The 26,496-nt window shown below is 36.8% G+C and overlaps 2 protein-coding genes across 4 annotated transcripts; both read left to right on the top strand.

The window, feature by feature from the left end:
• Positions 1-362: 362 nt before the first annotated feature.
• LOC148844935 (uncharacterized) lies at positions 363-10,091 on the top strand. The gene is made up of 8 exons (XM_088955741.1): positions 363-741; positions 3,449-3,562; positions 3,684-3,752; positions 3,892-3,911; positions 3,996-4,048; positions 4,195-4,225; positions 4,344-4,425; positions 9,571-10,091. The coding sequence occupies exons 1-8, from the start codon at positions 558-560 to the stop codon at positions 9,765-9,767; spliced, it is 750 nt and encodes a 249-aa protein (XP_088811867.1). The 5' UTR covers positions 363-557; the 3' UTR covers positions 9,768-10,091.
• A 3,700-nt stretch (positions 10,092-13,791) lies between these two features.
• On the top strand, positions 13,792-26,324 carry LOC148844934 (MADS-box transcription factor 23-like). Of its 3 annotated transcripts, none has more exons than XR_016102437.1 (8): positions 13,792-17,221; positions 22,239-22,314; positions 23,500-23,564; positions 23,670-23,769; positions 23,924-23,965; positions 24,573-24,614; positions 24,719-24,894; positions 25,875-26,059. XR_016102437.1 is itself a non-coding variant. In XM_088955652.1 (8 exons), the coding sequence occupies exons 1-8, from the start codon at positions 20,916-20,918 to the stop codon at positions 25,957-25,959; spliced, it is 768 nt and encodes a 255-aa protein (XP_088811778.1). In that variant the 5' UTR covers positions 20,456-20,915; the 3' UTR covers positions 25,960-26,324. The 3 variants fall into 3 exon arrangements, 2 of the variants coding, with proteins under 2 accessions (XP_088811778.1, XP_088811779.1); XM_088955652.1 differs by lacking the exon at positions 13,792-17,221 and adding an exon at positions 20,456-21,097 and having other exon boundaries at positions 25,875-26,324; XM_088955653.1 differs by lacking the exons at positions 13,792-17,221; positions 24,573-24,614 and adding an exon at positions 20,703-21,097 and having other exon boundaries at positions 25,875-26,324.
• Positions 26,325-26,496: the final 172 nt, after the last annotated feature.

Here is a 26,496-nt window from a genome sequence, read left to right as displayed (position 1 = left end):
CTCTTCCAAGGCCTCAAAGTCTTTGGCCTACTCTTGGAACTTAGAGAGTAAATTTACCTTGTTGACCTCGGCTAATCCGTGCAGCAACAGTACCGGTTCTATTTCAGCCCCAAATCGTTTTTTTCCTCAAAGCTGTTGGTTAGTGGTCTGCTGACCCGGGTGTTCAAACCGTTGATTTGTTTGACTCAAATGGCGGTTTTCAGCCAATTGTTGTATTTTAATTATTTATATTTTTGAATTTTTAAAACTCACAAGCTAATCCATTTAGAATCGACGGTCAAACCACTGACCCGGAAATCGGTGGCCAAAGCAGTTCCGGTTTCGGGTTGTTTTTTACAAATGGGTAGATGGTAGTTGGGATTAGGCCATAGGAGAATGGTTATGGTGGTTGAGCACTATTTCTTCTTTGGGTGTAGGGCCTCTAAACATAGAAAGGAGTACAGATGACTCCCCATTTCTATTGGTGTTTGCTTCGTTGACACACTACACATAAAAATAGTCGGGAGGGCAGAAGAGCACCAAAACGGAAAGGAAGAGCAAGGCAGCAGAGACCCAGCATGTACAGGGACGTGTCAGCTTGCAACACTTACAACTATGGAGATGCCCTGTACTGGAACTCCCGGTACGTGCAAGAGGCCGGGTCCTTCGATTGGTACCAGCGTTACTCGGCTTTGCGCCCCTTTGTACGCAAATATATCCCCACCTCTTCTCGTGTCCTCATGGTTGGCTGCGGCAATGCTGGTATTTCCTCATCCCTTTCCAAAATTAAAGCTTGATAGGAAAATGGCTTCCTTTTCTGGTTTGTCCATTGAAAGCACGACGATGTTAGGGTTTTCAGAGAAAACGGTGCCACTCAGAGTGGGTGATTGTAGGTTTTCCATGACTGTCTCTGAACAATAGTGTATAATTTTTGTGCTTTGGGACTGGGAGAGCCAATTCCAGAATCCAGGCATGGGGTCCGTCTCTTCAGGTCATCAGTTTTGTGACATTTATAGATAATCCGGTATTTGGGTATTGTCTTGTCATGGTGGGGTTTTGAAAAGGAGCTTCCTTTTGGGCTGTGGGTCGTAAAGGGTTATTCTTTTTCTTTTCCTTTTCTCGGTTGAAGTTTATATTGATTTTATTAGTTGTCTATGAAACAATAGCACTGGATATATGTACTCTGGTACTTAGATTTCAAATATGGATCTTGTCTTCTTTTAGTTGGTCACTATTGTTGGGACATGTATAGAATTTGGCTATTTCATGGTGAGTTTCTAAAAAGAAGAGGCTTTTTAGGGTCAACCACAATACCTATTTGTGTTTTTCACACAATTTCCCATTTTATATTTCCATTATTTTCTTTTCCTGGTACTGAATTTTGGGGTTTGAGTTAAGAAAGTGAAGAATATAGGTTTCTATGTTATTATTTTGACTAACTCCCCTTCTTGTGAAAGTCTGCTGATTTTGCCTTGTTGAGGAACTAAATCTATCAATTGATTGGAAAATTTGTGCGCCATTCTGTGGAACAATGGGTGATATTGGCGGGGTAGGGGGAAGTGGGAGGGTTCAATGGTCAGATTTCTTAGAAGAGAGCTCAAAAAATGAATGACAAGTTAAACCATAGTAGAACAAATAGAACATTCTTCAAGACTGCATTTGGTAATGTTGGCAGTAAGTTCTGAGTGTTATGTGATTACTGAAGCCATGGGAATGAATTCAAAGTGCTTGGAACCCAATGTGATTTTCTTTCAAGATATAAAGATAGACTGGTTCTTTTGTCTCTACATGGTTGTTTATGAGTAGAAGATGTTGATATAATAATTTAATTGGTTAAACTTATTAATTTCTTCTATCAATGTGACAATGGCGATTTTTGGCTTATTGAGCACTCCTTGTTTTATAGATCTTTTTTTTCTTTGTAGGGGGTGATTCGGGTGGATGAACATTCCTGAACTATTTAAACCTGAAAACTCTGATGTTAGCAAAGCCAAAAATATAATGTTTCACATGAAAAAATCTATATTTAATGAAAGAAAAAACAATTCAGAGCTATATGGGATGCTCAGGTTAAAGCAATAAAATAACAAGAAAAGACACTGATAAAAAACAACAATAGCAAAATTGATACTGCTGGTATCCATATTATTATGAGCACCTGAATTAGTATTGTAATATTGTATCTATCTGATAGACAGGAGTGTTGAGCCAGTGGAACTTTTACTGCATCACAACATTCCATAGATGCACTTTATATAGTGAAAATATTATATGGAATTTACTTTATTTGTTTAAAAAATTCTGTGAGCACTAGCCAATTGAAGTAACAGGAGAAGACAAAATCCATCTAGTATGCAGTTCCTTGGTCAGTGCTTCATCACATATAATCCAAAAGTTGAGGGAGTGGAAGAATCTAAGAAATTTCCCCAACCTTCTCACCATAGTTGTCAAGGCGAGCCTAGGCGCCCTTGGAGGCTCGCCTCACCCAGTTGCCAAGCAGTTTTGTGCACTGGGTTATAAAATACTTTTATATTTTTAATTTTTTGACATAATTATAAAATAGACATTATTAAACATTTAAACTAGAACATTCATTTTATGTGTTTATATACTAACTGCTGTATTGAACCCATGGTTCAAAGTATCGATACACCTCTGTGTATTGGCAGAGGTGTACTGATACTCCCCTGATTTTTTTTGTTTATTTGGTTTTCAATTTCGTTTTTAAACACACACACACACACACACACACACACACATATATATATATTATTTAAAAAAATGGGTCCCCGAAAACACCTGTAAACAGGTATCGGGACCCCAAAGATACAATACAATACACCCGATACGGGGCGTATCGTATCAAAATTTTGATCCTTGATTGAACTCTCAAAAATTTCAAAACCTGAACCAATAAGCAAAGGAAGAACTTAAAATTTTGTCTAATCAACAGATTTTCTTCTTCCACATCTTCTTCTTCCACCTTTTTCTTTTCTTCTTTCCTATAACAGAAGTAGGGGTTCAGCCCCTATATTTTTTGAATTTTCTTTCCTTTGTACTTTTTCTTCTCATAAAATGTTGATTTTGTAGACTTAAACATGAAATTTATACTTCTCTTATGAAAATTATGAATAATTATTAAGGAAAGATGGTTATGGAACCTAGGGAACTACCCTAGGATATATGGTTTTACTTAAAAAAATCCATCGTCTAGGCGTTGCCTTGGCGCCTGCCTAGGCGACAAGGCGACAAGGTGCCTTGAAAACTATGCTTCTAAGTAGGGATGCAAATTGGATGTCCAATTTGAAGGATTTCAACTGCATTAATGCCAGGCCCATTTAGAAATTTAGCAAATCTTAATTCAGGCCCACCCAAGTTGTATCCCTATTTCTAAAACATAATTTGGTTTGTTTAGAATTTTCTGCTTCTGTTACTGAAGTATTTTAGTGTGGATGGTTCTATTTTACAGTTATGTCAGAAGATATGGTCAAGGATGGGTATGAAGACATAATGAACATTGATATTTCCTCTGTGGTCATTGACATGATGAAAAGGAAGCATGGGTATATACCTCAGCTAAAATGTATCCTTACTAGAAAAAGTTCTTCACTAGTTTTGTACTGTGAAAATCTAAACCTTAAAAAATTTCTTCCATGAAAGGCAAATTTCTTTTTTTCTTGGATCTCCTTTATTCATATCGATAGACATGCAAATGGATGTTAGAGATATGAGCTTCTTTTCAGATGAATCGTTTCACAGCGTCATTGATAAAGGTAGTGGATCTGGTCTTGTTATTGCCCATGCTTTATGTAAATCTAAGAAGTTTTAAGTTATTATATATAAATGGCTGCAAACTGATGCTTCTTTGTTTCTCATGCTGAATTTACTCATCATCCTGCTGATACTGTTTAGGAACTCTTGATTCTTTGATGGTAAGACCTTTTCTTCAAATGTTAATGATCCTCCAGTTTGTTGTTGGGCATTTTCTAACTCCCAGTTATGCTTTTGGATTCTAGTGTGGTACTAATGCTCCTATTAGTGCTGCCCAAATGCTGGGAGAAGTTAGCAGGTTTATGCTTCATCATCTCAGGACTGGACTTGTAAATACTGATGTGTCATAGGATTTCAATGGCCAATTTATGCCTAGATCCCCCACCCCCGTTTTTCTCTATTGCAGTTTTATAACCAACAATTACCTTTTCTGCCTGCATGCAGGCTTCTTAAACCTGGAGGGGTTTATATGCTGGTATGCCTTGAAACTGAAATTCTATCTTTTTTTTTTCTTTTCTTTTCAATTATTTCTTTATTCTTATCCTTTATTTAAAATCCTGTAAGCTTTAGCCTTGTTTTTCCCATTTTTACAGATAACTTATGGTGATCCAACTGTAAGGATTCCTCATTTGAACAGACCAGTATTCAATTGGAAAATTACATTGTACATTATACGTAAGTTTTCTTCTAACAAGTTCTTGTCTCATACTTCTGTTGATTTTATCAGTAAATTTTTGTTCTATAACTTTCCTTCTCTTATTTGGATGTGCAATTTTTTTTGATTGGCAACAGGAAAACCAGATTTTATTACTAATAAAAAATACAAGAAGAGGTTGTCAGTTACAAAACAATTAGAAACTTGATCATAGCCCCTGCTATCTCACCCCAATACACTTTTATATTACAACTGAGCCCAAAACATTTGTTGTCTAGTGACCCTTGTTTTGCCAAATCATCGTCCAAGCTGTTAGCTGATCTTTGCACTCATTGTATTTCCAATTGCATGTCTTTAGAATACCAGTGAAACCATCTTACTTCATTCCTATAGGTCCAGTTTGCTGCTGCAGTCTTCAATAACCAGCTAATAACCACTTTAAATCACCTTCAGTGACCAGTTTATCAATCCCCATATCCTTTGCCTTCTGCACCCCAATGGCCCAATCACAGCTGCCTTTAACTCTGCCCTCATAGAATAGAATCTCCTTCCCCTATCAGGCGTAAGCCCTGAATAAGAAGCATGTAAGATACCATTCTCATCTCTTATTACTCCCCCTATCCCTGATGGACCTGGATTTCCCAAACTGTTTCCATCAAAGTTCAGCTTCATCCATCCCCTAGCTGGTTGTGACCAGTCCTTTTTCAGCGTCATCTTCTTAACTGAGGAAGCTACAACCACACCCCAGTTCCTGAAAAAAATCATCCATCATGAAATATAATAACAAATGCACTATATTTACCCAATGTATAACTCTCACTGTGATGCATTCTATAACAGCCTCTTTACTTCTTTCCTTCAAAGATTCTACTGTTTCTTTCCTCCCACAATGTCCATAATATTTCCACTCTTGTACACCTCCACATAATTTTGCCTCTCCTTCTAGAACACCTGAAAGTAGTGGCATGAAACAATCTGTCCAAGCTTATAGGGGCATTCCACCTGCACCCAGAACAAGCAAGAAACCAAGCAGGAAAGGGATAGGACATTTAGTAAGTAGAAAGCAGTTTCCCCATTCGATTTGCACATGATGCACCAGTTAGGGAACAAATACCAGTTTGGTCTTCTTCTTGTAACAAATCTGAAATATTAATGCTTCTGAAAAAGACTTTCCAAGACAAGGCAGCAACTTTAGGAGGGATAGGGACACACCAAACTTCCTTCACAGAAGAGGAAAGAGGAAAGGGATTAGAAACCACTACAGACTTGAAAAACAGAAGCACAAGAAAAAGATCCCCCAGGACTAAGGGCCCACACCTTCCATCCCCTTCATTGAAATAAAACACCACCTCCTCTAGAACTAGAATATTCAAAAGATTAGAGAACTGTGGAATTTTCAAGTCCTTAATGTTCATCTAGAACTCCAAGTTCCAGTCAACACTTAGGGATGGCAATTGTGCAGGTTGGGTTTGGGATAAACTTCAACCCAACCTGTCTTGACCCAGCCCAACCTGCCCAACCCATTAACCTTGTAACAACTTGAGTTTTATGAGAACTAATTAAAAGTAACAACCAACTCTCTTTTGACAATTTAGTTAGGCATGGCTTAATGGTAAAAGTGGTCATCCTTCACACAAGTGTTCAAGGTTAAAATTACATTACATGCATATTATTTATACATGGAGAATTTAAGAGCAGTTAATCATTTGGAGCCATTTGATTGGGTTTGGGTTCTGGGTATATGGCTGAGCCTCTTTGGTTTGAAATTTGAATCATACCAGACTGGCCTGAACCATCTAGCCGGGTTTGTATTCAGATTGATTGGCTCAGGTGCGGTTGAATCACTCGAGTTTGGACTGGTCGGCCTGAATCAGATTGAGCTGGACCAACTAGGTTCGGGCTGCTTTGTGTTGGTTGTAGTCGAACTTCCAAATCCAAAACGAATTGGGTCGACCCAAATAGGATCAGATCAGTTCGCATGGCATCACCTGTGCCTCATCTGGTCAGGTACATTTGGGCCATTCTGATTCAAATCAGACTGAGTTGGGCTGAACTGAGTTAAACGGATCTAGTTACTTTGAACTGAACATGGTCGAGCCGGGTCGATTGAAATCAAGTTGGTCTGAAATACCTAGCTGTGTTTGGATTAATTCAGGTTGGGTACGTTGGGCCATTTGGTCCTGAATCAAATTGGACCGGAACGGGCCATTGGACCATTTGACTGAGTTTGGGTTCATGTCAATATGGGTGAATTGTGTTGACCGGAAAAGGAAATAGTTTGTCAATAATTATTTCCAATAGTTAATTAGAAATTAATGCATTAATTATCAATTGTAATTGTGAGTTAACTTGAATGAAGAAAATTAATGAAAAAATGGCTAGGCAATTTACACATTTATCATTAGTGATTAACCCACTGGGAACCCACAGCTTGGCCCAACCCAACCCATTTAAATTTATGCAATGGATGACTCAACCCATTCCCAACTCACTAAGTAAATGAGCAGGTTGGGCGGGTTCGGCATGTTCAAGAGGCTGGGTATGAAATTGCCGTCCTTATCAACACCAAAGTTTGAGATCAAAGGAGCTATAAATTCAGAGACAGGTTTACCCTTTAAAGTGGATAAAGTGTACAAAGAGGGTTAGAGGGGAACAAAGATTTTAGAGGGGCATCCCCCACCTGAAGATCTTTCCAAAATTTTATCTTGTTACTGGAAGAGAGATCATACCTGACATGATTAAGAAACAAAGGAGCTTTCCAATGTGAAGCAAGAGTGGTCCTATACAAGAGTCCAGCATCCCAGCCATTGTCCAAAAGTCCATGAATACTCTCCACAACCTTATGTGAAAGATTCTCATGTTCCAGTGGAAATTTCCACAACCATTTCCCATGTAAAGCCAAATTGTTCTTACTCAATTTTTTTTTTTTTGATGAATAATTGTTCTTACTCAAATTCCCTAACCCCAAACTTCCTTCTTCCTTCTACACACTACCTCCCATTTAACCCGATGGCCCATCTTATTCACCAACCTCTCCATCCTATTGACAACTGCTCGTGGCATTCTAAACACTGAGAGATGGTATACAGAAAGATGAATAAGGTTAATCCCCCCCAGTCAGATGTAGTTCTTTTTCCCCAATTTCTTTTCAAAATTTTCTATCATTGTAACTCAAAAGCTAAATGATCTAGGGTTTGCACCTAATTGGACATCGGCCACCCACAAGAAAGACATCCTAACATTGCTGCCCTAGACTCTACTTCATCTTCTCCTAGATTTGTCCCTGCCACCATGCTCTTGCCCCAATTAACTTTCAGATTTGGCACTTTCTCAAAGAGTCTCACCAAAAGTCTTAAGCTTTCCACCCAACAACTATACTCTCCATCACAGAAAATGAAAATGGTTATGTCATCAGAAAATTATAAATGGGTAATCACTAACCACCATCCCTTTTCTTCCTGTCACAGAAAATGATATGCACAATTTGGTTTTTCATCAAGTGGAAGTTCCATTTTTTTTTTCTGTTTTTAATTTAGTATTTACCTTTTGTGATATCATTGGTCCAGCGTATAGCTGCTCTTGACTAATACTACCTGATATCATCTTAATGATAAAATCATACAATATTTAACCTCTCAGTTGGCTCCATTCTTTTTGGGTGTTCAGACTTCAGACTAGCTTTAAATTAATTGATCATCAATATGAAACATTAATCTTTTCTAGTTGTTCAATCTGAAACATTAATTTTTTTTTGGGTGTAGTACCTTTTGCCTCTGTATTTTGCTAAATGATTTAGTTGGTCTTTACTTTCCAGTTGTTAAGTGGCACAACTCCAATATTTGAAGCCCCTTTGGAGCATGCATATGTATGAAACATGCTAGGAATTACCCCAATCCAGCATCCTCACCCTCTCTCATACCTCTTATTTCTTTGTAGGTACTTGTATAATAAGAAAAAAACTTTAAGGCATCTGTATGCTTAGATATATTTGGTTAAATCATTTAAAAGAATAGCCATATATTTTAAAACTGAAGTTCTTTTGAAGTAATCAAACCATTTGAAATTATTACGTGCTACTTAAGATTACATTTATGAATGTCAATTACCTTCCCTCAATAGGTGCATATGAACAATTCTACCACAAATCTTTAGCTAGATCGAAAAGAAGATTACATTGTACACCTTTAAATATCTCTTGTACTTTGATCATCATCATTCCCTCCTGTTTAGTGCCATTAAATATCTCTAGTGCTTTTCTGAGAAAAAAATCTTCTACTGCTTGCATACCTGATTATCACATTGGTGTAAACAGCAACATTTTTTTCCCTCAAAGTTCAGAAAAAGAAATTTGAAAATTGAAACTTATATGTCATAAATATAATGCAACTTTTCTTTGGTGGAGCATACTTTATTAAGTATCCATTCATTTGATCAAAATAACAAGTACCTGCTAGAAAGAAAATTGATCAGATCATAAACTGTTCTGTAGCGCAGTTTTCTGGATATATTTTGATTGTGCTAATGTGGTGGCTGCATCATTGGCACAGAATACCTGTAGACATCCTTGTGTTTCTAGAGTTTTGTTTGCCAGCTACTTCTCTTTCTGTGTTTGAGTGTGTACATTTTTGGGGGGTGGGGGGTTTTAATCTTGTTCTTGGGAAGAACCTGATTGGATTTTAGTTAGAAAGATATCATGAGCATGAAAGCAGCAAGCAATAGCATCATCCATATTATAGTCATAGCATCATCTAGAGCATTAAAGCAGCAATAGCTGCTTGTCCATCAAATATGTTTTAGTTGGTTTTATAGGTAATGTTGGCTCTCTTTCTGTCAAAGAATATATTTTTATTTCCGCTTTGTGCATGTTGGCAAGGAATTGGACGATAATGCCACTTGGATAATCAAATTTTCGTATGATACGTCTTTCTGTTTAGGACTTAAATTTTATGGGAATTGGATTAATTGTTATACTTGAAAGTGAGCTCAAGATTTTAACTCTTTGTCAGTCACATGTATAATCTTGTTCATGGTAAATAAAGAAGCCCTTTGGCAATATATCTGTTTCCCAGAACAACAGAAACTACGTCAGATTTTGAACTGTTACGACAGTTTCTTTCTTTTGTTTTTACTGCTTGTATCATTAGAATCTTTTTGTTCTTTTGCAGCGAGACCAGGATTTGAAAGGCCGGATGGTTGCAGTTCGTCATCAAAGTCATTCCTGGAACCTGTTCCTCTGACGGAGAAGGGCCTGCTTCCAGCAGACTTTGTTCTGGAAGATCCAGATTCCCACTATATATATGTGTGCCAGAAAATGGATGAAACAATAGTGGATATAAGCCATCCAACCATGCAACAGGTGTGAGCACATGTACCTGATGAAAGGGAGGGTAAAAGAAACCTGATTCTCATTGTATTTAGCCTTGAAAGCTCTAATACCATCATTCAAACCATTTAATTTTCAGAAGAAGTGCTTGTCTAACCTCAAGTGTTTACGACTTAGGAAGGCTATCCAGGATTCCAGTGTAACTTGTAAGCTTCATACCAAAATTTATGATTGATGATTAGCTTTGGACCTTGTGATGGTGTGGTGTGCAGATGTGTAAAAATATCAGTACTTGAACCAAAACCAATTCGCATGGCTTCATGTAGACCACATTTTACATACTTAATGTTGGCAATTGATCAAGTTGTATGGGCCTATGGGGATTGGGGGTGTGTTTGGACTAATTCTCCTTTAATTATCTCTTTATTTGTAAAAACTTTTTTATTTTCTTATCCTGCTTAGCACATCCTATAGTTTATCTCCAAATTATTGCTTCTATAAAAGTCCAAGAAAAAGAAAAGAAAAAAAGGGAAAAAAACTGTAACAAAGAGAAGGGCAAGACAAAATTCAAATTAGCGTAATATTCAGTCTTATAGTTTGCTATGAATACAAAAATTTTATGTAGGAATTCAAGTGTTATATTGTGAGACCCATTAAACGATCTGATTATCATGATTCACTAGGCATGACTCCCGTATTGATACGGGGCCGCTAATATGAACTAATTTAAAATTTCAATTTTTTTACATCATTTATATTAAAAATTTAGGTTGGGTTTTTCATATATTGTTTTGATAGGTTTTTATTTGATTTAAGAGAATTACTATATTTTATCTAGGGAAAATTTCCGACAGATACTTTGTACTTTAGGTGCAGTGTCAATTTAGTACCTGAATTTTAAAACACAATAATTCAGCACCCCAATTTTCATTTTACGATAATTTAGTATCTGGCGTTAATTCACTGTCAGTTAGAAAATAAAAAGACTTAAATACCCTTTAGCTATTTCGAGTAATGCATGAGTTCTCTATTGAAATTACAAAAATGGTCCCATTAGCTATTTCCACCTATGCAAGTGGAAACTAATGTTCACACTTGTAGTTACCGAGATTGGCTCCAAATCCAGATCGTCCATATCTAAGCAGTGGGTTCCACCCTTGAGAGTTGAATTGGGTAAGATTCTTTCCTGATGGTTGATCTGATGTGAGCCTAGATTTGAGATTTTAGTTGGGATGATGTTAATGATTTTAATAATTATATTCGAAACTTTGAAGGTCAAAACTCAAAAACATGGAGAGGTTTTGCGGAATCTGTGGATTTCTCATACCAGCCTAAAACCACTTGCCTTTCCTTTGCAGAAGCCCACCGGGCTTCTTGCTGGCGCCAGAGGGGTCATTGCCTTCGGAGCCACCGTCGTTGACGATGTAGAAGACCACCATGATGAGAAGCCTCACCATGTGCTACGCTGGAATGTTGAATGTGTGATATCTCTCTGGATTTCACAGGAGGAGAGGGATTATTGAGAGAGAGAAAGAGCGAGAGAGAGTAGTGTCGTCACTGTTCATCGAAGGAGACGATGAATAGTGATGAATGGATGGCGAGGTTCAAACTAGAGGAAGGAGAAGAAGGTGAAGATGGGGAATAGGGAAAGAAATACCAAGAAAGATGAAGAAAACCAGCGTAACCTGATGCTGAGGAAAGCGAACTCGCCACCTCCTCTGATGGTCTGGATGAAAATGGAAAGTTGGCAATGAACAGCACAAAAATGGGAAGTTGGCAATGAACAGTATGAATCTTGTAAGTCATCGTGGCAGTGAAAATGCTAAATTGGCAACCCAAGTAATCTCAACTGGCATAAACTCTGATCTCTCGTCTCTCACTCTACGCAACGCAACTCTTATAATTCGAAAAGAAACCATCTCTCTCTGATCTCTTATGGCTTCTACAACTTCTTCTATGGAAGACATAATGGACAACATTGGCCTTGGTAGTGCCAAGGAAGAAGACGCTAAGGTTATCGGAGATGCAACCTCTCTCTAATCCTCCTATAATGATCGGATTCGACCCCTCCTCGACGCCGTAGACCAGCTGCGCCACCTCAATGTCATGAAAGAAGGCATTGAGCTCCCCACCATTGTCGTCGTCGGCGACCAGCTCAAGTGAATGAAGAATAGCACCTGGGGGGTGTTTGTTCTTTAGTTGCACCGCCAGACCATCTTTCATCAGTGAATCTAGAGAGAGAGAAGCTGGAAAACAGAGGGTGGAGGAGCTGGATTTAGGAGAGTTACATATATTTTGGGAAGAGGTACGGCTTGCAAGGTTGTGGAGAACTAGAGATGCTTAGAATTGAGAAGCATCCGGACCTCCTCCTTTGTCTTAGGCGAGAGCTAGGAGGTGGACCTCCGAATGGTGGCAGAGGTACCTCTGTTCCCATCACAATGGACCAACTCTTCAAACGCCTAAGGTTGTAAAGGTGGTGGTCTGCGAGGTGGAGCTTGTGGTGGCCATCGGAGGTGACAACGAAATCGGAAAATCATTAGCAGCAACAGAAGGACCCTTGCAGTCGAACAACTCTTGGATCGCCATTGATACAACATTTAAACAGACTCACAGTCTCAATCTCAAGTGAAAGAGACTGAGATGGCCGGTGATACAACTATTGATACAACTGCTCAGTCTCAATCTTTAACCTCCCTGTGCTTAGTTGAACAATAGTTGTATCAATGGCGATGGCCGGTGATACATCAGTAGTTGTATTAAAGAGACGAGTGGATGAGCACGATCCTCGCAGTCTCAGTCTTAGGTTAAAGACTCGCCATTGATACAGCAGTTGAATAGACTACTTGGCGATGGCCGATGACTCGCAAGAGGGGGTGGACGTGAGGAAGAGGAAGACAACCAGAAGTTGGATTCGAGGAAGAGGAAGAGGAGAGGAATGTCGTCGACGTCGCTATTGATACAACAGTTGACCAGTGAGATGATGAGCGTGTTTTAGGATGGTAAAATGGTCTGTATATTTTTGTAAAGGTTAGTTTTTGGTATTTCGAAAATATTTAATATCACCTGATTCTTTTAACTGACGGTGAATTAATCTCGGGTATTAAATTGAGGCTAAATAAAAGTTGGGGTACTAGATTGTCCGCATTTTTAAGTTGGGATATTAAATTGGCGCTCGACTAAAATACATACATGGTACCTATCGAGAATTTTCACTTTTATCTAGTATGTGACCGACCCCGTTATTGGGGCAGTCACACATATGTATCATTTTTGGCTTTTACTCCTATTTTTTATTTTTTTTATAATAATATTATTTTATTTGAATTTTTTAGAAGATTTTATTTGAGTTTCACTATTTATCTAATAATTATATTTATATTTGAAATTCAGATAAAACTAAGCAGTTGTGGACATTTCTTGCATTTTTTAGAAATAGTTTAATTATTATATACTATATATACTAACGTGCTATGTGGAGTGAGGCCGTGGACAGCCCAGGCTATTGAAGGTAGACAGCCAAAGTTTTAGGCTTTGTCGGTTGGTCATGTATTTGCTTGGGAGTCAAGTCAATACCGTGTGGAGCCCAATCTAAATACATAATTGAGTTGACTGGTGACACGGTCGTTCAGCCATCAATAGTTTAATTACTACCTCCATGGTCCATCCCAACCACGCACAGACTTCATAATATTCTAAACGAGGTGGGCCTTTGGGAGGCCAATTTCACTTCTCACTCAGCCCCAAGGTGAATAGAATATGAGAAATGTGGTCAGATCATATATCGGAAACACGGAAATCACCAAGTTAAATCAAAGGATGTCATGCTTTTCAAGTAGTCACCAAGGAAAGGAAATGTAATAAAGTAAACTAATTGGTAACATAAATGAAAATCTCCAAATAATTAAAAGAAGAGTAAATTTTTTAAATTATGTTTATAGTTTAGTTAATTGACTTAATGTATTTTTACTGTTTTAAAAAATGATTAATACTGTCTCTATCTCTATTGTATTTGACAATTCATTAATACCGTGTGAAGACAGCACGACTAGTAATGGAGTTCGTAATAAGGTCGTCGTCTATAGCGATCAAACCATTACTCCATATATACCTCATATTTTGCTTAATCCCCCTGCACATTACATTGTTCTTTCAACCACCTGCAGCTTCATCCATTTCTGATACCCTGCAATCCCCGAACAATGGAAGCTGCAGTTTTGTGTGCATTCGTGGAAAAACTTTTTGGAAGTTTGAAATCGCTAGTTGTCCAGGAGTATGGATTAACAACGAGTGTGAAGAAGGAACTGGAAAAGTTCAAAAACACTGTGTCGACGATTGAAGCTGTTCTCGAAGATGTAGAGGAGAAGCAATTGAATAGTAAGGCAATAGGAGATTTTCTTTGGAAGCTTAAAGACGCTCTTGATGATGCAGATGATGTATTAGACGAGTTTTCAACAAAAGTTCTGCGTCGTAGAGAAGAGAGAAGAGTATTAAACAAGGTACGCAAATTCCTTTCATCTTCAAACCAAATAATTTTCCGCCGTCACATAGGCCACGAGATTAAAAATGTTATGGATAGATTCGATGGGATTGCCGCTGAAAAGTCCAAATTTCATCTGACGGAGGGTATCATTAGCAAGAATTATGAGAGTGAAGAAAGACAGAGAGAGACCACTTCTATTGTACTTGAATCGGAAGTGTATGGAAGAGATGATGATAAGGAAAAGGTTGTGGAATTGTTGGTGGACAAGTTTAATGAAAATGGAATTTCAGTCATTCCCATTGTTGGGATTGAAGGCCTAGGCAAGACAACTCTTGCTCAATTGGTTTACAATGATGGAAGGGTGAAGAGTCTTTTTGAGCTCAGAATGTGGATTTATGTGTCTGATGATTTTAACGTGGGAAAGCTTACAAAACAAATTATTGAATCTGCGACAAAACGCAAATGTGATGTCCCGAATAAGGACCTTCTGCAGCGTCGCCTACAAGAGGAATTAAATGGGAGGCGGTATTTACTCATTCTAGATGATGTCAACAATGAGGATTCTGAAAAGTGGGAGGAGTTGAAGAAAGTGTTGATGAGTGGAGAAAGAGGGAGCACAATTATAGTAACTAGTCCTAGTACCAAAGTGGCACGCATTATGGGTACAGTGGATCCATACCATTTGAGTTTTTTATCAAATGATGATTGCTGGGAATTGTTTAGAAGAAGAGCATTTGGAGTTGAAGAGGTTCCATGTAACTTGGTGGCCATTGGAAAGGAGATTGTGAGGAAGTGTCGTGGGTTACCATTAGCAGCAAAAGCTTTGGGAGGATTAATGAGGTCCAAGAGAGAAGAACGGGAATGGTTATACGTAAGAGACCATGGGGATTTACTTGAAGATGCAACTGGAATTTTACCTGCCTTAAAGTTGAGTTATGATCATCTTTCATCACATCTGAAGCAATGTTTTGCGTATTGTGCATTATTCCCTCAAGATTATCGGATTAACAAGCAGACTCTGATTCAATTATGGATAGCAGAAGGCTTTATTCAGTCATCAATAACAGGTAAGGAGGTAGAGGATATTGGTAATGAGTATTTCAGTGAGTTGGTGCAGAGGTCGTTCTTTCAATATGCTTGGGAAGATGAGTATGGAAACTTTGAATGGTGCAAGATGCATGACCTTGTGCATGATCTTGCTCGATTTGTTGGAAGGACTGAATGGCGCATGATTAGCATAACTGATAATGGCCCCTCCTCCACAGGGAAAGGGAAAAGAAGGGTGCGGCATTTATCACTAGATTATGGTAAGTCATGTTTGAAAGGAGTGCAACGAATTAATTGTAATCCTTTCTTCCATAATGAAGAGTTGAAGGCTGCAAGAACATTGCTAGTGTTGAATAATCGTCATGGATATGTTTTGCAAAATTTGTCCTCCACCTTGAGTTATTTTAAGAGATTAAGAGTACTTAGTTTAGGAGGTATGGAAATAGAAAAGCTGCCTACTCCCATTGATAAGCTTGAACACCTACGGTATCTTGACATCTCTGAAACAAGAATTACTAAACTTCCATCATCCCTTACTTCCCTCCTGAATCTACAAACATTGAAGATCTCAAATATTAACCAAGTAGTAAAGCTGCCAAAAGGCTTGACCAAGCTGATAAACCTCAGACATCTTGAATTCAATAAATTCTCGAAGGAGGTTCAAATCCCTAGAAGGATAGGGCGATTAACTGGATTACAGACATTATCAAGATTTATTGTGGGCAAGGAGAGTGGGCGTAGCCTAACAGAGTTACAGGGCCTAAATAATCTCAGAGGCGAGATTATAATTAAAAACCTGGAGAATGTAAGGAATGCAGGTGAAGCTGAGGGAGCCAATTTGAAGAGCAAGCCAAATCTATGCTCGTTGTGGTTATTTTGGTCGTTGAAGAATGATGACAGGGACAGTAGAAGTAGTAGGGGTGGGGGTAATTTGGGGGAGGAAGTATTTGAATGTATGCAGCCACACCCAAATTTGAGAAGATTAAAGGTGTACGGATACCCAGGGAGACAAACTCCAGGTTGGATGACGAAAGGGAATTTATCCATGCCCAACCTTGTTGAAATACAACTATGGAAATGCAGGAAATTGGAATATGTCACTGCCCTGGGGCATTTGCCCTGCCTGAAGACACTTGGATTATATCATATGGATTCCATTAGATACATGATGGATGGCAGTATTAATACTAATCATAAGGGCATTGGCATTGCCGGAGGTGTACCTGATGAAGTAGTGATATTTCCTTCATTGACGGTCCTTGAGATATGGAATATGCCCCGTATGGAAGGATGGTTGTCGGGTAAAGAAGAGGAGGAGGAGGGAACAACACCATTACTATTGCTAGAGGATTTTGTTGTTGTTGTACAATTCCCTCGCCTTGAGAGACTGAGTATCCACTCCTGCCCCAGATTGACAAGCATGCCACGGCTTTCCACCTCATCTTTGAAATCCCTTACTCTCCATCGTAGCAATGACATGATATTAACATCTCTCCACAAATTGAGTACTACTGTTTCTGATTGCTTGACGTCGTTTGGGAGTTCACTACAACATCTCACAGCCCTACACACCTTGTGCATCGAATCTGCATATGAGATTGTTTGTTTGCCAGAAAGCATCCAGCACCTCACCAAGCTTGACACTCTGCAAATTTCTAATTGCTCCAAACTAGAGTGTTTGCCAGAGTGGATCCATAATTTGCCATCGCTTCGGCAGCTCAAGCTTTCATATAATCCAAATCTGAGGAATCTTCCGGCAGCATTACAACGCCTCCATTCACTTCAAACATTACAAATCCGCAAATGTCCCCAATTGGAAAGACGATGCAGCAAGGACCGAGGTGAGGATTGGCATAAGATCGCTCATATCCCACATATTCAGATCATTCAATATTGATCATCACCCAAAAAGGAATCCACCGGGTGCTGGAATTGATGAATCTGCTCCCATCTATCTCAACCCCAGGCAAGTTCCTTCTCCCTTAATTCCTTTCCTTGCATGTACGTTAAACCAGAGATCCTCACCTCATGTTTAGCTCACTACTTCATTAATAGTGAGCTTTCTCTTCTCTTTTAGATGCACTAAGCACTTTTCCCCCCTTATCAATGGTCATTTCAAAGTCAGACGCTCAACTCAACTTCTTAAAACCTTACTGATTTTGATGATTTAAATTTTAATGCTGCTTTTGGCATACACCATCAAACAAACAATTCTTGTGAATTTTTTGATTCTAAGCCAATGGCATCCCTTGGAAGACAAACCTTTCAATTATAACACTGTAACATATAAGACAAACCCTCCTATGTAATTGATTCTATAGTATTTGTAAATTATAGGGAGTGTCATATATGATTATTCAAAATAAAATGACATCCTTCTTCTCTCTCGCCTAATTCTCTCTCTCTCTCCTCTTATTCTTTATTTCAACTTTTATTTATTTATTCATTTATTATTATTATTATTATTATTTAAGCATTTATTTATTTAATAAAAATAAATAAATTATTTATAAATCAGTAAAACAAAGGAGATTTGACATTGATAGACAGATTTTAATAAACATTTATTTATTTATTTTGTTAAGTTATTTATTTATTTAGGAATAATTTACTAACAAATTATTCTCTCCCCTTGAGCCCAATATTTAGGTTTGTCAATGGGTCAGGTCTAGTTTGAGATAGCTTATACCGGTCTCATATCAACAAACTATTATTTATTCATTTATTTATTTTATTCAATTTAATTGATTGAACATAATTATAACGGTTATAGTTCCATGATTTTGTCTCGATTAATAATTAGGTTGGTTTTTGTACTTGCCCGTCCAAAATTGATTTAGATCCAAAGTCGATTATTTTATGGAAATATATAAATTTTTAACTTTATTATGTTTTATGTTTGAAATAGTAAATTTGATAGGTAATAAATAAGATAACATTAGTTAAAAATATTTAACCTATTAACATAAAAATAATTTAGTATTATTTTAAGTTATTATTTGAATATAATCATGTCTATGATTTTATCCCAGTTGAATAATTGCTTTAAGATTGGCTCTACCTAGACCAGACCCATTAATAACCCTAAACCAAATTGAGGCCCACTATAGTTATTAATTATTTATAATAATATAATTATAATTATTTTATTTAACAAAAAAGTAATCTAATTTATTAATGCAATTTTTCTATTTCACCCCTCCAAAGCAAGGGCTTCCTACTAGTTTCATGGAAAATCTTAAGGACTTTCCCACAACTGCAGATTTATAAAAAAAAAAAAAATGTCTCATTCTGAATGTCATCTGACACTAAAACAATTGAATTGACTTTTAATGTTCTCGAATCAAGAAAATGTCGTTGATAGTCCTTTCACTAAGTGCCCATTTGCAAGGGTTGAAACAGAGCAGCTTCTGGCTTTTTGAGGTGGGCCTCAATGAACAGCCTCTAAGCTATATATATGTATGGTAAAAATTCCCGAGAGCCCAAACTGGCTGTTTGTCAATCATCTGACTAACAGCCTCTAGGCTATCCATACCACTTCAGCCTCTTTGAATAGTTTATCCAAATCACTTATGTGCTATTTTCTATTAAGTATTTGAAAAAAACACTTTATTTCCTTTTGCCATCATACCATCAAATGATCAAAATATGACAAAAGAACCCAAAATTTTCATAAAAACAATCAACAATCAATAAACAAAAAGTACTTTTTCCATCATAACCCTGAATCTTAAACAATGTACTACAATCATTGTCTCATATTTCTTCCCATGCACCGTTACCAAATGGGCATGGCTGACTTATGCTTCACCATGAAAATCAACCCAAGTAGTTTGAACCTACAAATTCTGACACTGGAATGATCGGTCATTCTCTAACTTATTTAATCCTGTATTTTTCAATCTATCAAAACCAAAAAAAAAAAAATTCAGGAGTTCACCTAACAGCTTATGCTTTTAGGTTGAATTAATTAAATTTGTGTAAATGGTCTTAGTGTTCCTTCAGATGGTATTAGAGTGTGTTCTACTATTCCATCCTCACGGTCTTATCAAATAAGGGTTGAGTCTAATCCCCTATTGCATGCATTCACTTACATATAAAGATTAAAAAAATGTTTATTTCATATTCTTCTCTTATATAAAACACGATTTAATGGTATAATTAAAACATAGGCCAGAAGATTCAGACAATTAAAAAGTTCAAGCCAATGATTTATATCCATGGTGTGTTGCTAAAAAGCGGAGATGTCTAATCACCAAAAACCTTTGGGTTTGCGCACACTGGACCCATGGCCCATTTAAAGACCAATTCATTTTGAGGTCCATGACTTGCCATCTGTCATAGACTAATATAATTTGAGTCCACCATTCAATAGTTGCCACATTGGAGATCAATTGGGTAAAAAAAATCAGCTCGAATTCTTTATCAAATATCTCTCCTGTTTTTGGACTTGGACAAAGGTGATTGATGAAAAGTTCTATTCAAATTACTCTTAAACTGCGAAAATAGTGTACGAATCAGATGATATCAAATCATGTCAACTTTTGGTATAGAGCATCTCTTCCTTCAATGATAGATTCTAATGTCTTGAAAATGTGCCACCTGGCAAGTTATGAGGACCCAGACCACAGGTAATAGTCTTGTGACCACTGACCAGTACCGATGAACCAATCCCATCAAATAAATCATCTAAAAGATTATGAGAAGTTAAAAAAGAAAAGATTATGTAATTTTCACCCATCTATTTGTGAATTGTGAATTGGTCTTGTAATTCCGTAGTACCCTCTTCCCCCATTAGATAATGTGGGACCTACCTGATTGTGCCTGTAGATCTTATTTAATCACGTAGCAACATAAGAATACACCTAAATTTTCCACCTTTAAACCATAAAATGTCACGTACTAAAAAAATCCATAAAAATGTTAAAGTATTAAATATTTAATAAATGCTAAAATTCATTTGCTGAAAAAACCAACAGACGACAGAAGGCAGTAAACACTGATAACTGATAGGCTAGCCAAAGAGATGTACACACTCTGAAAATTGCAAAATTTCTATCTCGGTCAAGTGTTGAAGTAATAATTTGGTGGTTGTTTTATTTAGAAAATTTGAGCAAAAAAGCAAAATTACCTATTTATAAATAATTGATATTAAAATGGAAAATTTATCAATAAATGGGCAAAACCCGGTGCGTCGAAAGGGTCCTCTTTCCCTCCGAAAACAGCAAACAACCGTCAAGCACAGCTCTCTCTCTCTCTCTCTCTCTCTCTCTCTCTGTCTCTCAGATGTTATTAAAAATAGCAGAGATTCCCATCGGTTTATTTAGGAATGAAGATAGTAAATGATCTAAATGTGGCAAAGTACGCACACACACAGCTTTCGAGGCAATGGCCATGCAGGGTTACCGTTTCAGTCTTTTTGCCATTCTGGGTAAACGCTTTCTCTCACCCTTGTATCTTCTGCTCACTATATTTAGCCACCTCTTTTCCTTCTTTGTCATCAGAGAAGTTGAGGCAGATGAGAGACATGACTATATACAGATACGCTAGGGAGAGATTGCTGTTTGTAGTTTTAGCTTTTGTTTCTCTTTTGCTCTGAGATTTGGTTGGTGGTTCCGTTATTTGGATGAGAGGAGGAGAGAATCGAGTTGTGGGGAGAAATGGGTAGAGGGAAGATTGAGATAAAGAGGATCGAGAATGCCACTAGCAGGCAAGTCACTTTCTCTAAGCGTCGTGCTGGGTTGCTTAAGAAGGCTCAGGAGTTGTCAATTTTGTGCGATGCCGAGGTTGCGCTCATAATCTTTTCCAGCAGTGGCAAGCTCTTTGAATTTGCTAGTTCATGGTACTTTTTTGTTATTTTTGTTTGTTCATTTTCTACTGGGTTGATGGATTTTCTTTTCGATTTTGTTGGTCTTGATTTGTTCTTTTTTTTTTTTTTATTCCAATATGAATTGAATAGGTATAGTGATGATAGATGCAATTTTGTTGGTCTTGATGTATATATATCTTCTTTGCCTTTCTGTTTTTCTTTTTCTTTCCATTCTCCTACCTGGCATTTCATTCATAGTTCGTTTCTCTGTGATGATAGATGCAATTTTAAGATTTTTAAGGTTTCATTGCGCTCCATATTCGGAAGATGAAGTCACTTAATTTGGTGATTATTCATGTTTCAAGGTCCCTTGCATATAAAATCTTTCATAAAAGCTTTTTTTTTTTTGGGGGGGGTGGGGGGGTGGGGGGACCTGGTTTTTTAGAGTTTGGAGCAGGACTTTTTTTTTGGGGAAGAAAGGTTCTCTTTCACGGGTGGATTAAAATAATTTGAGGCATAGCCTCCTTTTACGGTACCTTCAGAGAACTCTCTTTGCCCCTTCGGAATTCCCTGGATTGTACTAGTTGAATTGAAATGATTTGCAGAGAATTATTAGGGAAGCATCATTCAGAAACAGAAATCTGATATTTGAATTTAGAGTATCTAGTTTGATCATTGAACCTGCATGTCTATATCTTTTATTAACACAAGCATGAGAATTCACTGCCAATATTAACTTATGCAGTAAAGCCTATGTCCTAAATTTGCTGCATTTTCCGATATGTGTGCTAGTGCCCAGCGAACTTTTGAGATTCCCATGAACCTCTGTTTCTTTGTTTCTTTTTTGGTTTTCTCTCCTTTTTGCTTCTAAGTAACCTATTTCTAGTTTGCTACTCATCCACCCCAATCCCTGTTTTGAATTTTATCATGCAAGTAATTTCTAATAATGTTAGTAATATTGGTTAAAATATGTCGTGCAATATGGTTTTTAAATGAATTTGATTTGTTATTTTCCTATTTTTCTCATACCAAAGAGGATGAAATGCTATAATTTGGGCAATTTCATCTATACATGGTATCTCAAAGTTAACTATGTTCATTACAATTGAACTTCTATATGTTTATTTGGGAAATTTAATGTGATGCAACTCTCCTTTTGTTTTTGTTTGTAAAGCATGAAGCGGACACTTTCTAGATACAACAAGTGCCTGGATTGTTCCGAGACTGCATTAGTTGAGTACGGGGCAAAGGTACTGATTTATTCCATCCTTGAAACATCTGAAACTATTAAATTTTCTTCTCTGTACTATATGCCATTGCACAATGGGAAAAATTGTTATTATGTTTATTTTGGGGTTTTTAAGTATTTCCCCGTAACTTACTTTCAATTTTTTCTTTTTTTCCCTTTCATCCCTAGACTATTCTTTCATTGAGTTGGTTTCTATTAGCAATGACAATGCATAACCAATTTAGTCACTTAAAACTATCTCAGCTAACACACAAAGACTAGTATGTCTTAGTTCCATTACACTTTTCCTTTCACTTAATCTGAGCAATATCCTCAAATTTACCTAATTTCCCTAGCTAGTCCCATATCACTTATTGCTTTCAGAATTCCTTTAAAACCTATGGAAATGCAGATTCAAGTTTCAAAGAAATGCCAGCTGGGTCTAGACCCACACTCACAAACAAAGACCATGGAATTTCCTCAAAAGAACTCACCCTACCATGAACCCATGACCTCCCTGTGTTCAACTTCTATATTTCTGTATATCACTTGGTATTTGACAAACAAGAAGGTAGGAATGATAGAACTGATTGGAGCTGATGGCTTTCCAAGGGCAAACAAAAGAAACTCTATTGGTTGATCTAGAATCCCAACCGAGTCATACCTGCTGCTGATAACTAATTGCCATAAACCATGTTATTCTCTTGGAATCTCTTAAAACATTTCCTGAAGAGAGAAATATTTTTTCCCTCATCTACCCTAAAATTTAATTCTACACATAGCATATAGAGATTGACATTTAGACATATTTGATGTCTTTTGGAACTGACTAGAATAAAAAAAAAAGAATCAGATTAATATCTCACCCTGTCTAGTCGCATAATTTGATTTTTCTTGGTTAACTATCTATCATAGAAATAACTCTTTCATGTATTGCATATGTTAAGACCTTTCTGTCCCAAGTTTAAGACTTTTTTGGGTTTTTTTCTAATATGAATAAAATTGCTTTCTCATATTGCATTGTAATGGCAAAATGGTAATATAGTATTAAAGTTCTGTTCAACCATTAACTGTCCTGGACAAGGGAAGTAAGGTATGTTTCAGAAAACTCAGGGAAGCACATGGTATTGTTAAACACCTGAAGTTTCTGAAAATGTTGTTTTATGTATGGTTGCTCCCTTCTTACAGTTCTTTCTCTTTCTAACAGAAGCAACAATCAAAGGAAGTTAACATTCTGAAAGATGAAATTGCAAGGCTGAGAATGGCAAACCGGTAAATCATCTAAAGTCCTGCATAACTAGCAGTATTACGTCACTGGATTTTGGAATGTATAAGCACCTTGTTAATATTATCATTTTTTGTACTCTTCTTTTGCAGGCGGATGATGGGTAAAGAGTTGATGGGCTTGAGCTTAAAAGAGTTGCAAAACCTAGAACATCAGTTAAGCGAGGGGATATTATCTGTGAAAGATAGGAAGGTAGTGAAAGAATTTTGAGATCCTTTTTTCTTTAAATTGTTCTACTGTTTGTTTCAAAATCTTTCGTGCAATGTGCAGAATTAGTTAAGAATTCTTTCATTTCAATATGTAAAATATGGTTTCATAAGCCTCAATCAGAAGTCCTACTTTTCAGGAGCAATTACTGTTGGAACAGCTTGAGAAATCAAGATTACAGGTACACTAGGTTGTTTTTTCTTTATTTGGCATTTCATCAATTTGATCTTATGGTTCTCTTGAGCAAATACTGCCCCTTTCAAGTATTCATTTGTAGTAAAATGGAAAAGTAGAATCACTCTTGAAAAAAAATACACTCTCTATCCCTCTCCACTTAAGTTGATGTTGATTATGGGGGATGAAGTACGGTTGAATGGATATCTCTAATGAATTTTTAGGCTGTTGTTTTAGTACAATGTCATCATTTGCTTAAACCTTTACAAAGCATATATAAGAGCTTCTTAAGGAATAGATGGAAAACTACAAAATGGTTCTAGGTAGTTATGAAATTTGATCTCTTATTTCTCATTTTAGTTTAATTTTTGTTCCAAGTATGTGAGTTTGCTTCAATGATTTATGTTGTTCAACTCCTCCATGGGGTAGTTTCAATTCATTTTTTACAGTTAAGAAGGTGCAACATATATATACCACTGACCACTTTTACCGTATGCATTTCCTTGTATAGGTTGATTTGATAATAGTTTGGGAATGTAATACATATTTTTTTTTTGTATACATTGTATAAATAGATTCTTTTTAAATAAAATGTATTGTCTTGTGTTCCATAGGAACAACGTGCTTTGCTGGAGAATGAGACATTGCGCAAGCAGGCAATATCTAAGTTCTTATTAGTTCTGATGTGAATTTGCTTATAACGTTTATCTTGAATGGTGTACTACAACTGCTGTTATTTATCTTTGACCCAAATTTGTAGGTTGAGGAGCTCCGAGGTTTGCTTCCATCACCTGAATGCCTGATGCCACCTTATCTCCAATTGCAACCCATGGAAAAGAAACATTTCCAAATAAAGCAGGATGTCATAAGTTCAAACATGGGATGTAATTGCACATTTGAGAAGCAAGGAGAGTCAGACACTTCCTTGCACTTAGGGTATTGTTCATTCCTTTATCTCTCTCTCTCTCTCTCTCTTTCTCTCTCTTACATATATGTATGTATATATTCCTTTACATGATCATGCATTATGTATAACATTCTGAAACCCTTCAGCAACTATTGAGGAACATCATATTTTGGGCCAGTAAGAATTGTGAACTAATCATGCTTTAGAAACTTGTTTGTGAATTTTCAAATCATGATGTATGAATAAGAAAAATAATAGATTGAATATTGTAATCTGTTCCTTTTAGTGGTTGAAATGAAATGATTCCTTCAAAGAAACATGAAATAAATCAAGACCATTGTTTTAGATGGATAAAATGGAACTCTTCAATACACTTCAGTTGATTATCATTGTTGTTAACTAGTTGGATCTAATGATACCTAGATACCTATAGAAGGTCCCATATCATCTTGAATACTTCAATTTTATGGTAAGTTTCACATCTGACACATTTCTAGCCATGCTCTTGTTGTGTCTGAGTAGCATATGATGGAATAACTGATAATGGATATTTATTCAAATTTCTTAGGTGTTCCTAAAAGGGAATGTTGGACATTATCCAATTAAACTTTTAATAGATGGTAATATTCGAGAGCCTTGGGCCTGGAATTCATACTCTGCATTTCTTCCACTAGAACAAGTGCAGCTAGAAACATGAAAGTAGGACTGTTTAAGGCATCGTATGTCATTCAAATTTAAAACCCATCATAGTTACAATATAGATGAAAATATAACTTTCAGCAGATCTCGTTTCCTTTTGAATAAGCTTCCCATTCAAAACCATTGTGTCTGTGTGCATAAGGTTCCTATTCTGGCTTGGTTGTTATGTTTTCCTTTAAAAATTGAAATAGAAATATTTTAGATATGTTTTACTTATCAAAAAACATTTGAAATACGACTTACAACATCAGTGGTTATTTCATGTTTCTGCTGCTATTTCATAAAAACTCATGTTTTGTCTGTTTTTCAGGTTACCCTCAGATAGTTGCCGGAAGAGGAAAGCACATGATACATCCTGTTCCAATGACTCGGGGACTGAATTGCCTCCCTCTTGATACTTTCCTTGAGGTGTCATTGATACGACAATTTTTTGTCCTTACTTTACCCAGACCAAACATTTTATTATCACTTCAAATCTATATCATCGTCACAGAGGAGCTCTTGGTGTGTGTGTGTGTGTGTGTGTTTATTTTTTTTTATTTTTTTTTATTTTTTTATTTTTTTTTTACAGAAGAGTTGGTTTTTGTAGGGTGGTGGATATGATGAAATATTTACTGATTTAAGTAGTTTAGTTCCTTTCGACTTGGTCGACTGAGGTCATTCTTAGAAAAGGGAAGCCATTCAAGTAGCTTAGCTCGATGAAAAAACAAAAGTCAATGTTTCTTTTTCATTTTTCTATGAACTTGGTGGTTGTATCTCAGTCTGATAAGCATGCTAACACAGGTTTGACTCTAAGAACAATCCATTTGTGCAGAAAAATAAAAAAGGCCAATAGTTAGGTCCATATCCAGTTTACCCCCTCCCAAGACCCTGTATAACCGGGACCAGTGTAGAATTTATTTGAATACAACAAACAATGGTTTGATAATTCA

The sequence above is a fragment of the Nelumbo lutea genome, chromosome 7 (genome assembly GCF_056320005.1).
Source record: "Nelumbo lutea isolate HS-2025 chromosome 7, American lotus-T2T, whole genome shotgun sequence".
Classification (NCBI taxonomy): Eukaryota; Viridiplantae; Streptophyta; class Magnoliopsida; order Proteales; family Nelumbonaceae; genus Nelumbo; species Nelumbo lutea.
This window is presented reverse-complemented; position numbering and strand designations above follow the sequence as displayed.

Excerpts from the sequence above, each read along its gene's own strand:
- LOC148844934 (XM_088955652.1), top strand. The coding sequence starts at position 20,916 with ATGGGTAGAGGGAAGATTGAGATAAAGAGGATCGAGAATGCCACTAGC. Across the intron at positions 22,315-23,499 it reads TAGTTGAGTACGGGGCAAAG|AAGCAACAATCAAAGGAAGT; the intron begins GTACTGATTTAT and ends TCTTTCTAACAG. Across the intron at positions 23,565-23,669 it reads AGGCTGAGAATGGCAAACCG|GCGGATGATGGGTAAAGAGT; the intron begins GTAAATCATCTA and ends CTTCTTTTGCAG.
- LOC148844935 (XM_088955741.1), top strand. The coding sequence starts at position 558 with ATGTACAGGGACGTGTCAGCTTGCAACACTTACAACTATGGAGATGCC. Across the intron at positions 3,912-3,995 it reads GAACTCTTGATTCTTTGATG|TGTGGTACTAATGCTCCTAT; the intron begins GTAAGACCTTTT and ends TTTGGATTCTAG. Across the intron at positions 4,426-9,570 it reads AATTACATTGTACATTATAC|CGAGACCAGGATTTGAAAGG; the intron begins GTAAGTTTTCTT and ends GTTCTTTTGCAG.